The 16,003-nt window shown below is 44.1% G+C and overlaps 1 protein-coding gene across 3 annotated transcripts in view; it reads right to left on the reverse strand.

The window, feature by feature from the left end:
• Positions 1–16,003, reverse strand: part of LOC111816206 — a 71,105-nt gene that overhangs the window by 38,520 nt on the left and 16,582 nt on the right. For all 3 annotated transcript variants that reach the window (XM_023713017.1, XM_023713018.1, XM_023713019.1), the window contains exons 3-5: positions 6,403–6,551; positions 3,804–3,944; positions 3,339–3,487 (exon numbers count right to left, since the gene is read on the reverse strand). In XM_023713017.1, coding sequence (XP_023568785.1) covers positions 3,339–3,487; positions 3,804–3,944; positions 6,403–6,551 — 439 coding nt within the window. The remainder of the gene's footprint in view (positions 1–3,338; positions 3,488–3,803; positions 3,945–6,402; positions 6,552–16,003) is intronic.

The raw sequence follows: 16,003 nt of genomic DNA on the forward strand, positions 1-16,003 counted from the left end.
AGATAGAGAGAGAGAAGAAAAGAGAGAGAAGAGAGAAGAGAGATAAGAGAGGGAAAGAGAATTTTCAATAACCTGTCAGCCAATAATTTGAGTAGGTCCTCCTTCAGTTTTGTTTAAAGCAAAAATTGGAAACCACCTGATATGTAATAATGGCTCATCACTCAGTTAAAGAGTCATTCACTTTTGTAACATTTGCAATACTATTTTGAATGGTGATAGGCCAGGATTCAAAGTTTCCCAGGCACCTTGCCCCAAGCACTCTCCCTCTTGGTTTCCCAGACACCCTGCCCCCAACCACTCTCCCCTTTGGCTCCATGCAGAGCCAAACCCAAAACCACAGAGCAGGCCCACCTGACTGACCTGGGCAAGCCACCACGAAACTCTCCTTTAGCATTAAAGGTCCCCCACAGACCAGGTAGTCTGCCAAGATTAGCTCTCCCTCAGCTGTTCTAGCCTGTGATCACCCTCCCTAAAAGAGCCTATAAAGTCTCCTGTCCTGTCTTTATTTGCTGCTGTCTTGGTCCACTAGACAGCCAGCCTGCTTGTTGCCCCCAATAAATCTTCTACTTGCGCCAGAATGCCTGGTCTGGCCGATTGCATGGGTTCGTGTAGGAGACATTTCTAGGTCCTCATCTCCATCCAAGAAGCCAATATTTGTAATCCCAAAGTTACATTGGAATCTCATCAAGTTGATTCCAATCTACCACTTTCAATGCAACCCACAGCAAAAATAAAGATACTAAATTATATTTTCAAGGGGGCTGGGGAGATGGCTCAGTTGAATAAACGCTTCCCTGGCAAGCTCAAGGCCCTGAGTTCAAGCCCTGGCTCCACAAAAAAAAAAAAAAAAAATCACAATAAATTATATTTTCAATCATCGGGGAGTCAAGGGGCTCTAAGTCCAGCCACGAAGATGGCTTTCTGGAACCAAGAGAGTGACCCAGCCTCACCTGGTTTTATTCAATGGAGGAGTGGCTTGAGGAGGATTGACTGAGAATTGTGGGAAGCAGGTGACTACTGTGAGCTGAGCTAGGTGGGTGGCCTACATTTACCCCTGTGATGTGCAGAGAGCACATGCAGAGAGAGAGTAATCTGCATTATATAGTATCTAATGTTTTGGGAAGTCTGGTGCTTCAGCTCTGATGTAGCCTTTCAAGCCCCAGGAAGTCATGGCCTCTATCTTGAGGCTCCACCCCTGCTACCGGCATGAGCTTTAGCTCTACCATCCTGTCTGGCTCACATTAAGGAGCAGCAGGTGTAGGTTACCAGGGAAACACGCCCGCCACCTTCAAGGATTATCACCAGCACCTCAGCTAGACCAATAGACATTGCTTAAGGCCAAATGAAGGATAAACAGAAGTCCTAGCCAGCTCTGTATATAACAGTACGAGGAAATAGGGTCAGGCTCAGTCAAAATGGAGACAGTCGCTCTTCTTTCAAGGACAGCTGCTCAGTGGTCCTCCACAGGTTCGTACTAACAAATGGCCTCCTTCCTTTCGTACCTCATAGCCAGATATCCTGCTAAGATGCTGAACGGGAAAGAGCTGTGCCTTTTTCTGCCAAGGAGAATGAAAATGATTGTGACCAAGGATATTTTAATCCCAGGAACAGTGTCCCTATGAAAAGCAAGGTTCCTCTGAAGCCATCTGTGTCCCTCCAACACACTCCTAGGGAAGGGCTCGCGTGCCTTCATTCCAAGAGCAGGGTCAGGCAAGGACAGGGCTCAGGAGAGTTCTAGGATCTGACAGGATCCACATGGTAAGGTGGCAAAAGTCCACCTTGGACCTCGACTGAGCTCCTATTGCTGCTATGACAAACGGCCACAAACAGAGTGGTTTACAGTGCTGGAGGCTGGAAGTCTGAGTGGGACTTAAGGGCAAAAGTCAAGGTCTCCACAGAACTACCTTCCTTCGGGAGGCTGGGGGTGGGGGTGGGGAGTAGTGTCTGTGCCTTTTCCGGCTTCTGGAGGCCGCCTACATTCCCTGGCTCCTTCCTTACACCACTCCAGCCTCCACTCCCACTGTCACATTGTGCTAGGCAACTAAATAAGATAAACTATCATAGGCAGTGAGACAGGGCTAGTTCCTCAAAAGACAAGATGCCCTGCGAATGTGGGAGAGCAGGCCCTTCCACTGTGAGCTGGGCCTCAAGACCAAAGCTGAAACAAATGCACCCACACACATCCCTAAGGAGAAACATCAGGGATTGGCATTCCAAATTGGTATCTATGACCCCGAGGAAGCCAGGAAGAGCCACTAACAGAACTCCACACATGCCCCCTATATGACTTGTTTTCCTATTTGATCCTGACATAATCAATTTTACCTGAGCAATTATACACGTGATGTTATTGGTCGACCATAGTTTTGTCCCACCTCATCCCCACCTTGTGATTTCCCATTTTGACTACCTTGGACTTGTCTCACATCTGCAATCCATTCGGGACCCTTTCTGTATCTCTCTTGGAGAGGTTTTTTTTTTCCCCAATAAATATATTCTACATTTAACCTCCATTGTTCCTAAATTCATCCTTCGATTTCAGAGAACGCAAATTCCTACCAGACACCTAGCAGGCTGGGAGTCTCTTTCTCCAGCACCAGTGTCTCCTCTGTGCCCTGACCTTCCGGCCCACCTCTTACAGAGTCTTGGACTGGAAATGGTGGCACACAGTACCTGTGTTTCCAGTACTCTGGAAGGATGAGGCAAGAGGATTCCAAGTGTAAGCCCAGCCTGCGCAATTTAGCAAGACCCTCTCTCAAAATTAAAATTTAAAAAAGAAGAAAAAAAGGGGAAAAAGAAAGAGAGAAAGAGGGTTGGGTTATAATTCAGAGTGAAGGCTCTATATATGGTAGATGGATAGATAGATAGGTAAGATTCTTGTGATTATACTGGATTTGCAGAGCTAATTTAAGATCATCTTTTTATTTTAAAAATTTGAATATAATCGCATCTGCAAAATCACTTTTGCCGTGTGACATAAGTTACAGGTTCTCAAGATTAGAACAAAGACATCTTTGGAGGCCATTATCCTGTCTCCCACACTTACCCAGGAAGAAGACGCTCCACTGACTCTAAGAAGCTCATGCTGGGGGAGGTCACTGGGAGAAAGCCAAGGGCTGCTCTACCACCGAGCTACGTTCCTGGTCCTCTTTCTAGTTATTTTAAATTCTGAGACAGGCTCTCACTAAGTTGCCCAGCTGAGACTCAAATTCTCTCTGCTGGGATTACAGGATGCACCCTGCTCTGGCCGACAGCCACTTGGAATGACAAAGCAGCTCTCTCTTCCTAGGTGGTTCCAAAAGGAAACTAGGCCCTAGGCTCAGTTGCCCTGTACCTACTGTGCAGCAGCTGAGGGGGACTTCCGGCGTTGGGAGCCACCCCCGGGGCTGGTGGGTCTTTCCCCTGCATCTCTGTGAACTCCACCAAGGGCCTGAGCAGAGCCAGGGCACCAGAGCACTGCAAATCGTTGCCATCAAGGTACAGCTCGCTGGGGAAGAGGGTGAGATGCGTCATTCATGGGATGTCAGTTCCACATTCTCAAATTAGGATTCGAGGTCTTTTTCTGATAAAATAATATCCATAACCATGAAACAATCAATTGATAAACAAGCATAGTAAATAAAAATAGGCCACATCAGAGAAAGTAGACCTAGTAACATCTTCGGGTGGTTAAACACATGAATTCATCCTGACAACCTCGATTCACAAACTTTACAGGATCTTTTCCTTCTGGTTAAGAAAAAACAAATGAAAATAACTATCAAATAATTGTGTAACTTAAGGCAACAGTGGGGACATCTCACCAGATGGCACTCTGGCTGATGACGAAGCCCAGCCTGGGCCCGCTGCCTGGCCCCAGCCCACAGTACCGCAGACTGAGGCCTTGAAGCTTCTTATTGTTCGCCAGGCCTGAGAAGATGTACTCCATTTCTTCATTTCCAAATCTAAAAAGAAAGGAGTGAAACAAATTTAAAAAACTATTAAAATTTATGTCACTGAGCACATTACTAATTTTAAAGCCTCTCTGTGTGGTTTTCCAGGGCCAAGATGGCTGCTATCAACGTGGGTCTAGAGGGATGGAGGCCAAAAGTCTGATCCTGTCAAAGGAAACAGAGGACAATTAGAAGGGCCTGCTCAAGGGAGCAGCTAGAGAGAGCTCTAAACCCTGAGGTAGCTCTAAACTCCTCAGAGAGACTGCCCAGCTGACAGGACAGGAGGAGACCCCAGCAGCAACTCTGGGGACAGCGAGGGTTTAAGTTATGTCCAGCCAGGTTCATAAAAGTTTCTTCAGAGCTCTTCTCCTGATCCTGGGCTGCCTCCATTGGAGGCACAGACTTTAGTGTGTGAGGAGAGAGCTCACATGCCTCCCATATTGAGGGAGTAAGACAGGATGTTATCAATTTTAGGGAACAGAAAACTGAGGTTGCAGAGGGAAGGTGACGCTTTCAGGCAATCTGGAATGTTGAGGGTTGAACTTTAAGATGAAGTGAGTGATGTTAACAGAAATAACTTAAAATGTATTAACTCATTAAAGGTAATCACTGAGGGCCTGCAATTGTCTCATTTTAGACCAGAAAGATTTATGATTTACTCATTTTTTGTTTTTAAGACAGGGTCTCACTATCGTTCAGGCTGACCTTGAGCTCACTATGTAGCCCACGCTGGCCTTGGATTCACAGTGGTCCCCTTGCTCCAGCCCCCCAAGTGCTGGGCTTACAGGCACATGGCACCATGCCCAGCTTTTACTTCTTAGCACCAGTCTGAAATTATTTATGGGTGGTAAATTAGAGCCTCCAGGAAATCTGGTGTCATGGATCAGAGTTGGGCTGACGCAGCCAACCTGGATTCACATCAAGGATCTGAGTGGCCTCGAACAAGTCCTTTCTCATCAGTGGTCTAGGGGCAGTGGTAGGGCACATTCATAGAACAGACTTGTATGCTTATGATAACAAAGTTAGAGATCAGTTCATAGCCAGTGACAATGCTCATGCTGCCTGTTGCGTAGCCAGACTTCATTGTCTAGGCCTAGATGGGCTCCCTTAACAATGTGTGAGTCAACCTGATTGGGTTTGGCTTGTGGGTTTTCTTTCTTTCTTTTTTTTTTTTTTTTATGCATTTTAGTACGGGATCTATAGGGTCTCACTATGTAGATCGGACTCATACTGATCCTCCTCTTTTCAGCCTCCCAAGTGCTAGGATTACAGGCGCATGCCGCCATGCCCAGTCTCAGTCGACATCTCAGTGCGTCCCAGGGGTGGAGCCTGCACGGTACACGGGGGATCGAACCCTGCATCTGCCTAAGCAGGCGCTTTAGTCCTCTGAGCTACCTGGCCGGCTCTGTCTTGAGTTTTAAACATATGCAGTGATTACAGCTTGCTTTAAGGGCTTCAAGGCCATCATGTTTGGGGGAAGATTGGGCTGTCAAGGACACTTTCAATTCTACCTACTCCTCTCATACCCCCTCCCTTGCGAATGTTCCTGTACAAACCTGCCTGACGATATATGACATAATTCTTCTATTTCATGTAGCCAATCATGTAATAACCTGCTATTAGCTTTGCACCTCCCACTCATACACCATATTTAAACTGAACTCAAACCTGACTCGGCTGGTGATTTGAACCTTCAAGTTCCCCAGAGTGCTAGCATAATAAAAGTTGCCTTCTAACTCCTCAGGCCAAAGAGTCTTCCATTTGGATTGATATTGCTTTTTCTGCTACAACAGAAGTAGCATAGCTGGGGATGTAGCTCAGAGGCACAGCACCTGCCTGGCAAGTGCAAGGTCGGTGAGTTCAGTTCCCAGTACCAGGAAAAGAAAACAACAAGGTTGTCAGGAAACTACATGAGCTCATCCAAGGAGCACACTCAGCACACAGTAAACTTACCTGTTCATTGGTATCATTAATATTCTCATCCCCCGTCCCTCCCCTGATACGCTTAGTATCTCAACTCCCTGAAGGACTCACTCTGCTCCTCCCTAGTGCTGGTGCTTGCCCCCACCTCGTTGCCAGTGAGGACCAGCCCACCACCCAGGGAGCTGGGCTTTTAAATGAAGCACCCCAGAACACCTACATGGACATCTTTTATGATATTTGTTCTGTCTACTTTGCATGATGTCTAACTTGTCTCTTTTCCTCTGCTGCACCAAAGACTCCCTGGGACAGCCGCCTGGCCATTAGCTGTGAACGCAGTATCTTGTATAAACCAGCCTTTAACAAATATGCGTTGAAAGAACCGATGAGTCGTTCCGAGAACCCAGGAGCGCTGACTCTAGAGCGCCAAGAGGGCGCCCGTTCAGCCTCAACAGGCTCAGTGAACCTGGACATTGGCCTCGCCCGCTGTGGCCTCCACAGCGGACAACGTAAGAGCCCCGCCCACTGGAACTCCGCACTCCAGCCTTACCTGCAGTAATCAAGGGCGAGGGAATGCAAGCCACCGAGCTGCAGAGCCTTCCCAAGTCGTCCCAGCGACCATGAATCCATCTTGCAATCAATGATCTCCAGGGTGGTAAATGGGCAGGCAGTGCAGCCCGTCAGTTCCAGAAGTGAAGACTACGAGACAAGGTTAAAACCCATTTCCCTAGCGCAGAGATAGACTCCAGACTTTCATGTCTTGCTCAAAGTCAATCATGTTCATTATGTTCACAGTTTGGCCTCCAACCTAGTTTTCTAATTACCCAACAAAGATGTAAAAATAAAAACCCCTTTAAAACAAAGATTTGGTGGGTGTAGTGGTGCAGGCCTCTAACCCCAGCTCATGGGGATTCTGAAGTAGGACCTTAAGGAAAATCTGGTCAATTTAGGGGACCTCCAAATAAAATTAAAGCGCCGGCCAGATAGCTCTGCTGACTAAAGCGGCTGCTTAGGCAGATGCAGGGACTGGGTTCGATATCTCCTGAGTCCTGCCGGCCCTGCCCTAGGGCAGGCTGAGACAGAGATTGAGACTGGGCCTGGTGGCATGTGCCTATAATCCCAGCGCTTGGGAGGCTGAAAACAGGAGGATCACTAGGAGTCTGTTCTGTGTAATGAGACCTTGTAGACCCTGTACTAAATACATACAATTAAATAAATTTAAATTAAAAAGGGCTGGGTGGCTCTTTTTGTAAGTGTTAAGATTACTATGAGTGTAGCACAGTGGTAGAGGACATGTCTGGCATGTGCAAGGCCTTAGGTCTGATCCTCAGCACTACAACAACTCCCTGGCAAGTACAAGGTCCTGAGTTTGATTCCTAGTTAAATAAACAAACAAACAAAGGCCCACAGATTCTTGCAGACTGATACAGGCAACAGCAATCTTTATGATGAGATAAGATATATTTCAGTCTATCATTTTAGATGCTGCTGAGTGCCCTCCATCCATTTGTGACTCTGTTCAGAGATAGAGGATTTAAAGAGATGATTAAGTTAAAATAAGATTATAGGGGTGTAAAGGGAAGGACATCCTAACCCCGTGTGACTGGTTATCCCTAGATGAGGAGAAAATATGGACAGAGATGTTCAGAGCAAACACTGTGTGAAAGCTCAGGAGAAAAACCAGCCAATGGCAAGCCAGAAAGAGAAGCCTCGAGGAAGCCAGCGCTGCCTGTACCTTGATTTCCAACTCAGCCTCCACAGTGTGAGAAAATAACTCTGCTGTTCATGCCACCTGGCCTGTGATGCTGTGTTATGACAACCCCTAGCAGGCTAAGGCAGATGTGTCCTCCATGGGGTGTATTTAGAACAGAGGTGTGGCTAAGGTCAGTTTTATTATAGTAAAAATAATGATAAACCATTTGTCATTTCTAGCCATAAATATCGCCAGAGCTGGGAGGCTTGTACAGAATGGGGCCATGTCATTTCAGCATCTGCTGTGTCCCAAGCAGCTGCACTGGGATCAGTTTGGGAACAGTGGGACTCAGGGCTCTCTGGGGGTCATTTCTGCAGTAACTAGGGATGTCCATGTGAAGGTCTACTTGGAAGGCTCTCCTTGAAAGAAGAGCATTTGGCCTTGCTTCCGTGTATCAGTACGTACAGAGCTGGCTAGGATGTTTCCTCATCCCCACAGTTGGCTTTAGGCAATGTAAATGGGTCGAGCCCAGGTATTGATCTGTAGTCTTTGAAGCAAAGATACCCACCTGCCCCTAGAGCTCCAGAATAGGAAGTGTGAGCTAGTGTGATGCTCAGGTGAGACTGAGTGTTGAGAAAGAGGCCATGATGCCTCAGGGCATGACAATTACACATCAAAACTGAAGCACTGACCTCAAAACACTAGACATTGCCCCAAGCTATGATATGTAGATTATTCTCACCTACTTCTTGCCACTCTCACAGCCACTCATCCCCAAGCTACTTCCTTCTTCATGAATGAATAAAACTCAGCTTCAGCCCTGGGTCATGGCCTTTGTTTCAGTTAGCTATCATCAGAGCTGGAATTGGACCCTATTGGCTCCCCATAACTACAGAGATGCCATACTGTCTTTATTCTCACTGTGGATTGCACTGGAAGCAGTGGATTGAAATTAATTTGCTTGATTTCCAATAACTTTCCCCTGGGACTACAAATGTAGACTCTTCTGGGATCTTGACAAGGTCCAGAAGGGCTATCTATAACCTAAGTTAAATCCCTACCTAACTAAAAGAAGAGGGGATTTAAAACTGCAAACTATGAGCCTGTCATGAAGGCTACATTTTAGCTCTATTAGAACCACCACTACACGAAGACTCCTTCAGCTCGGCACTAAAGCCTAGAGGAGACTTTGGTGAGATTTGGAAAATGTAGGTGTTTTCTGGCTAATGGCATGTCGGTCAGATATTGGATTCCAAACAACATGTTGGCCGAGAACAAAAGGCACGTGCAACCAATTGTTACTACTGGGCCGGTGCTGAGGCCTGGGTGAGGAGAGATGATCAATTTGCTGCTGAATTGGATTTTTCCAGCTGTGCATCTGCCAAAGAACCCAAGACTGCACTCAGGGCCTGAGGTAAGAGACCCAGAGCTCCTAATCAGAGGCTTGCAAGATTGCTCTCTGGCACTGGGACTGTGCAGCAGGGTTGGCTCTCCAAGACGGATCCCTCAGTGCCACATTCAGTACAGCTTTTGAAACTGCAGAGGGAGGATGGTGGAGGATGAAGGAAAAAAGACAAGAGCCAAGATGTAGAAAGCTGAGGTCAGGCAGAGCCCCCTCTCCAGATGGGAGCAAGGGTCACCCAACAACTACAGTGTGTTGACTTGTACAATGAGCATAAGAAGCTGTTCATGGAGAATTTTGAGGGGAGGGCCAGATCTGGAACAGGAAGAACATCCAAAGCTTCATGTTGTGGTGGTTACATGGGGAACAAGAGGGAAAGCGTCTGTGTTATCTCAGGGCAAGGCAAAGTGACTTTGTGCCTGGGCTTCCTGAGCTGTGTATACTTCTCATGAGGCTCTGCCAAGCTCCTGAGAAGCAGGGACCTTGTCCTAGATACTGAGGTACAGAGCTTCACTCCCTATACCTCAGTAGCCCTGAATCACAAGAGGGTCTTGTATTAGGGGACTGGGAGAGACCACTTTAAACATGCATGAACACCTTTCTATCTCTGACTTTGGGGGACTTGGCACTTGGACTAACTCTGAATAAAAACAACTAAAGAGGGCTGGTGAGATGGCTCAGTGGTCTAAAGCACCTACTTAGAACAAACTAAGCTAAGCAAAGCACAGGGACCGTGGTTCAATCCCCAGCACCACATGCCAGTCAGCCCCGCCCCCTGGTGGGCTGAACTGGCCACACACACAGAAAATACATAAATAAATAAATAAATAAAAATTAAAAAAAAAAAACAACTAAAGATGTTGGTTACATATTTCTTTTTACATTTATTTTTTCTTTCTTTTTTTTTTTTTGGGGGGGGTGGGATATACTGGGAATCAAGTTCAGAATCTTGCGCTTGCCAGGCAGGCCCTGTGCCACTGAACTAAATCCCTGGACCCCTTATTTTTTAACTGAGGCAAAAATATACTTAAGTAACGTTCACCACTGTTGCCATTTGTAAGGGGACAGTTTGGTGGTGTTAATTACTATAACGTTATATAACCATCACCACCATCCATTCCCTAGGACTACTTTTCTCTGGCAAAACTGAAACTGTGTGGATTAAACAATAACCTACCTCTCTCCTTCACACCACTGCCTACCCTTCAGGGTGCCATTCTACTTCCCATGAATTGGACCACCTGGGTACCTCACAGAAATGGAGTTACACTGTATTTGTACCTTTGTGACAGGCTTGTCTCATATAGCACAGCATCCCCAAGGTTCATTCTGCGCTGCAGCACAGGTCAGAGCTTCTGTCCCTGTTGTATGTTTCGCTCCTCCATTCAAATGTCAGTGGGCACTCAATGGCTTCCACCTTCTGACTCCTACGGATTATGTGCTGTGAACATGGGTGTATAGCTATCTCTTTGAGACCAGTCTTGTCTTCAGTTCTTTTGGGCATTTATTTGAAAGTGGAATTTCTGGATCATATGGTATTTCTATTTTTTTATTTTCTATTTTTTGAGGAATCTCTATGCTATTGTTCAAAGAAGCTATGCTATTTTATATTGCCACAGTACAGAAGATCTACACAAGGCAGGTGTAGGCCTACACAATGCACAAGGTCTCGGACACGAGAGCTCCAGTTTCCCCACGCCCTCACCAACGCTTGTTATTTTCTCCTTCCTGCTAATGGATGTGAGGTGATATGTCACCATGGGGTTTTGGCTTTTGCATTATTGGAGCTCATACCCAGGGGGGCACTACCACTGATCTGCACCCCCAGCCTTCTGTATTTTTTGAGTCTGGTTTTTACTAAGTTGCCCAGGCTGGCCCATGAACTTGCACATGCACTACTGCACCCAGCTTCATTATAGATTTTCTTCGCATCTCCTTAGTTATTAGTATGTTGAACATCTTTTCATGTGTATCTCCTTAGGGACTGTATGGATATCTTTTGTGAGGAATGTCTGTTCAAGTCCTTTTCTTTTTTTAAGGAAGGGTCTTGTTGTGTAGTTCAGGTTGGCCTTGAACTCACTATAGCCAGCAGTCCCCCTGCCTCAGCCTCTCGAGTGCTGGGATTACAGGTATGTGTCATCACTTCCAGCATTGTTTCCATCATTGTAAATCATCTCTGGAGAAAGCTGTCTGTAAGTAAGAGCTCAGGGAACTGCAACTATTTTTCCAGAAGATGAGTGGTTGAAGAAGGAAGAAAGGAGAAGAAAAAGAATAAAAAATGAAATCCTCAAAACACACAAAGAAATATCACCCTAAGCAAGAGCCACCTGAAGCAAATTATTAGGCTCCCAAATAATTTAGATTATTGAAGTTATTAGACACAGACTGTAAAATAACTTTAACATGTTCAAAGAAATGAGATTTTTGCTAGGTTCTTCCACTAGGCTATACCCCCTACTTGAGATTTTCCTTTGTAAAATGCAAGAAACTAGAAAATATGGATACACATAATAACCACATTCATTACAGGGGATTTGTACCTGTACATGATACAACTTGATTCTGTTTTTTTTTTTTTTTTTTTTTTTTTGGTGGAACTGGGGATTGAACTCAGGCCCTGGAGCTTGCTAGGCAAGCACTTATTCTACTGAGCTATCTCCCTGGCCCTGACAACTTGATTCCTTTATTTCTAATCTCCCAGCCTCCCTTTAACCTCTTTTCCCTCCTTATTTACAAAAGCTTTGTTTCCATTTTTCCTTTCCTGTTTTTTTCTTATCCAGTCCTTCTTCTTCCCCATCCATTGTTTGCCTTTCCATTTGAATATTTTCTACTGCACAATATCTTTTTTTTTTTTTTTTTTTGAGACAAAGTCCAGGCTGGCCTTGAACTCATGGCATTCCTCCTGCCCAGCCTCCCAAATGCTGGGATCACAGGTAGGTGCCATCACACCCGGCTCACAATATGTATTGTACATTTTGCTTTTTACACTTTTTGTTTTTCACACCAGAGAAACAGTGCAGTATTTACATGTGTGTCCAATTTATTTCACTTAAGAGCATGGCCTAAACAGGGTGTGGTGGCACATGCCTGTAATCCCCAGCACTTGGGAGGCTGAGGCCAGAGGATTGCTGCAGTTTGAGGCCAGCCTGGGCTACATAGTGAATTTGAGGCCAGCGTGAAGTACATAACAAGACAATGTCTCAGAAAAACAAACAAACATTGAAGATTATGGTCTCCAGGTGCATCCATTTAGCTTGAAATGTCTCAAGCTTATCTGTCTTTATGACAGAGTAGTATTGCATTGTAAAAAATAACAATTGATTTTTGTTAATAAATAAATAAAAATAACAATTTATGTCTATCAGCTGATGGACATTTGGCTTTCAAGATTTAGCTATTACAAACTGTACTGCTATAAACAGGGGAGTGCTTTATTGCTGTGGTGTGGGATTTATTTTCCAGAAGATGCTGAGAATGGGAATAACTCCATGGATAGAATCTCTAGTTTTAGTTTTTTGAGGAGTCTCCACATTAATTTCCACAGTGGTTGTACAAGTCTACACTCCCACCAACAGTGGAGAAGAATTTCTTTTCCCTTACAGCCCCGCTAGCATTTTTTAATTATTTGATCCCCCCGCTTTTTTTAAATGTATTTGGTCTTACTATGTAGATTGGACTTACAGTGATTCTCCTGTTTCAGCCTCCCCAGTGCTGAGATTACAGGCGTGTACCACCATGCCCAGTTTTGGTGGCCAGCTCAATGTGGGGCCAGCACAGCATGCAGTAACGGGGATTGAACCTGGGTCCTTGTGCTTGCCCAGCAGGCACTTAGACCATGAGCCATCTCCCCAGCTCAGGTTGATTTCTTGGTAATAGTCATTCTTTCCACAGGTAAGATGGGATGAGATCTCAGTGTTGTTTTAATTTGCATTTCTCAAATGACTAATGATGCTAAACATTTTTTCATATATTTATTTGTTGTTTGTACTTCTTCATCTGAGAAATGTCCATTCTTTTAAGATGATCAATTTTGGATTGAGTCTTTAAATTTGAGGGCGTTGATTTTTTTTTTTAGTTCTTTATATATTTTGCATAGTTATCCTTTGTTGCACATTGTGGGTCATCCCTTCACTCTGTTGCTGGTTTCTCTTGTGCCACTAGTGTTGCTGCCTGGTTCTTGTTTCCTCTCTTCTTCCTAAAAGTAATCTTATAAGTAACAGCTATTATAAATTTACCTAATTTTTGTACTTTATATAAATGCAAGCGTGCAGCATACATTCGTTGTGTCTTTTTCATTTGTGTGTTATTTTGCGAGTCACTCTATTTTGGTATGCTTGTCATTGGTTTGCTTTCATTGCTGCATAATGCTCTACATGAACACACCACCATGAATTTATCCTTTCTCCTGTCGATGGAAATTTTGGTTGCCTCCAGTTCTGGGCTCCTGTGAATGTTTTTGTATATGCTTCTCGGTGTGCAGGCACATAAATCTACACTGCAAATGAACGTGCAGCGTGGAACTGCTGGAACCGCACAGCCTTTAGAACCAGCAGACATTGTAATACAGTGTCTCAAAGTGATTGTGCCATTTATACTCCCAGCATGATGTATGAAAATTTCAGGGGCCGGGGAGATGGCTCAGTGGAATAAGCACTTGCCTGGCAAGTGCAAGGGCCTGAGTTCAATCCCCGGTTCCACAAAAAAAAAAAAAGAAAAAAGAAAAGAAAAAGAAAGAAAATTTCAGTTGCTCCAAACTGTCATTAACACTTGGTAATGTGCTCTGAAGTTTTTTATTCCTAGAGCTGCATAGTAGCGCTTCTTCATGTTTGTTTACATTCCCCTTGATTCTAATATAATCATTATCTCTATGATCATTTCTTTTTCCTCTTCTTCTCTTCCTCCTCTTTCTTCTTCACATTTGGAGCTGGATCCAAGGCCTTCACACTTAGCTGCATCTCCACATCCTCAGCTTTTTTTTCTTTTTCTTTTTTGAGGTAAGGAGGGTAATGTCTTTTTTCTTCCATAATTTTATTGATAAACAAATAGCAATGAGACAGTTTCAAATCAAATTGGAAGGACAGTTTCAATAATTAACACATTGCATACATTCTTCCTAGTGGTTAATTGCTGTACAAGATGCGGATTTGATATCCTATTTACAAACACTATTAGAACAAATCGCTCTATTCATTAAGAGAATGTAGCTATATATCTATCCTAACCACTTTGAATACACAGATACAAAATGGACATTCATCTGTATCCCCTTTTTTTGTTAAGTTCCGTTCTTTGAATATTATAGGTGTGTAAACTCAGCAAAATATTCTAAAAGAGTCCAGTAGCCCATAATAGTATTGAGTCTTCCACTTCACTGGCACTGTCAGAAATTGTTGACCTGAGTGCCCTACAGCTCAACATAACAGCATGGCTTTACTAGGAGGGTAATGTCTTGTTAAGTCACTGGGTTGCTAAGGCTCGGTTTGAATTTGCAATCCTTCTGCCTCAGCCTCCCAGAGTGCTGGGGTTACAGGTGTGTATCTTCATGCCTCGGTTGATATCTTCTTTTGTAAAGTTCACATTCAAGTTTCTTGATCATTTTTTCATGGGGTTATTTGTTTATTTCTTTTTTTATTATTAGTACCATGTTTACCATATCTATCACAAGCATCATAAGAAAGTTGTACCTGTATGTAACATATCTTTTTGCATTTTAAAAAATTCATTGGAGGGCTGGCTAAATAGCTCAGTGGACTAAAGCACCTGCAAGCAGGCACAGGGACTGGTGTTAGATCTCCAGGACTGCCCTACTGGCCCTGTCCCTGGGGTGCGCTGAGACAGCAATTGGAGCTGGGCATGGTGGCACGCACCTGTAATCCCAGCTCTTGGGAGGTTGTAAACAGGCAGATTGCTATGAGTCTGATCTAGTAGTGAGACCCTGAACACCCTGTAGACCCTTCCCTAAAATACAAAAAATAAATAAATAAATAAAAATAAAAAATTCATTGATATATTTTAGATATACATAATGACATCTATCATAGGGAATTTGTATCTGTATGTGACATATCTTTTTTCTTGGATTTTTTTTGAGATAGGATATCACTATGTAGCTCAGGCTGGCTTCAAACTCACAGTGATTCTCTTGCCTCAAATTCCTGAGTGTTGGGGTTACAGGTGTGGGCCACCATGCCTGGCAGCCCTTTGGGTTTCTCTTGCCTAATTTCTCTGGCTATTGTTTCCAGAACCATATTGAACAAAGTGGTGATAGTAGATATCCTTGTCTTGTTCTTGATTTTAGAGTAAAAGATTTTAGTTTTTGACCAGTTAGTAGGCTGTGGGGGTTTGTTTGTTGTAGGTGGCTTTTATCATATTGAGATAAGGACTTTTCTTTAGGTTTTTTTTTTTTTTTTTTTTTTTTGTAGGGTCTCATTATGCAGCTTGAACTTATAGTGATCCTCCTGTTTTCAGCCTCCCTAGCTCTGGGATTACAGACACACCCGGACTCTGTTGCTGGCTCAGAGTACCCAGGGGTGGAGCCAGTGTGGTACGTGGTGCCAGGGATTGAACCCCAGCCCCTGCACTTGCCTAAGCAGATGCTTAGTCTGCTGAGCTATCTCAAAGGCCCTAGATAAAGATCCTTTATTCCAGTGTTTTCAGGGTTTTTATCATGAATGGATGTTGGACTTTGTCCAATTCTGTTTCTGCATCTATTGAGATAATCATGTGGTTTTCGTTCTTGGTTCTGTTAATGTGGTGTATTACATTTATTGATTTGTGTATATTGAACCATCCCTGCTTTCCTGAGGTGAATCCCATTTGGTCATGGTATATAATCTTTTTGATGATTTGCTGTATTCTATTTGTCAGTATCTTACTGAGTATTTTTGGCACCTATGTTAATTAGGGAGTTTGTCATTTTCCAGTTTTTGGAGGTATAGCGCTGTTAGCTGGCATTTTGAAAATATACTGTGGCTGCCGTGTATGTTTCCATTGAGAAGTCAGACACACCAGTCTTATTGTTGCTTCTTCTGTTTTTTTTTTTTTTTTTTTTTTTTT

The sequence above is a fragment of the Octodon degus genome, unplaced genomic scaffold, assembly GCF_000260255.1.
Source record: "Octodon degus isolate 3935 unplaced genomic scaffold, OctDeg1.0 scaffold00028, whole genome shotgun sequence".
Classification (NCBI taxonomy): Eukaryota; Metazoa; Chordata; class Mammalia; order Rodentia; family Octodontidae; genus Octodon; species Octodon degus.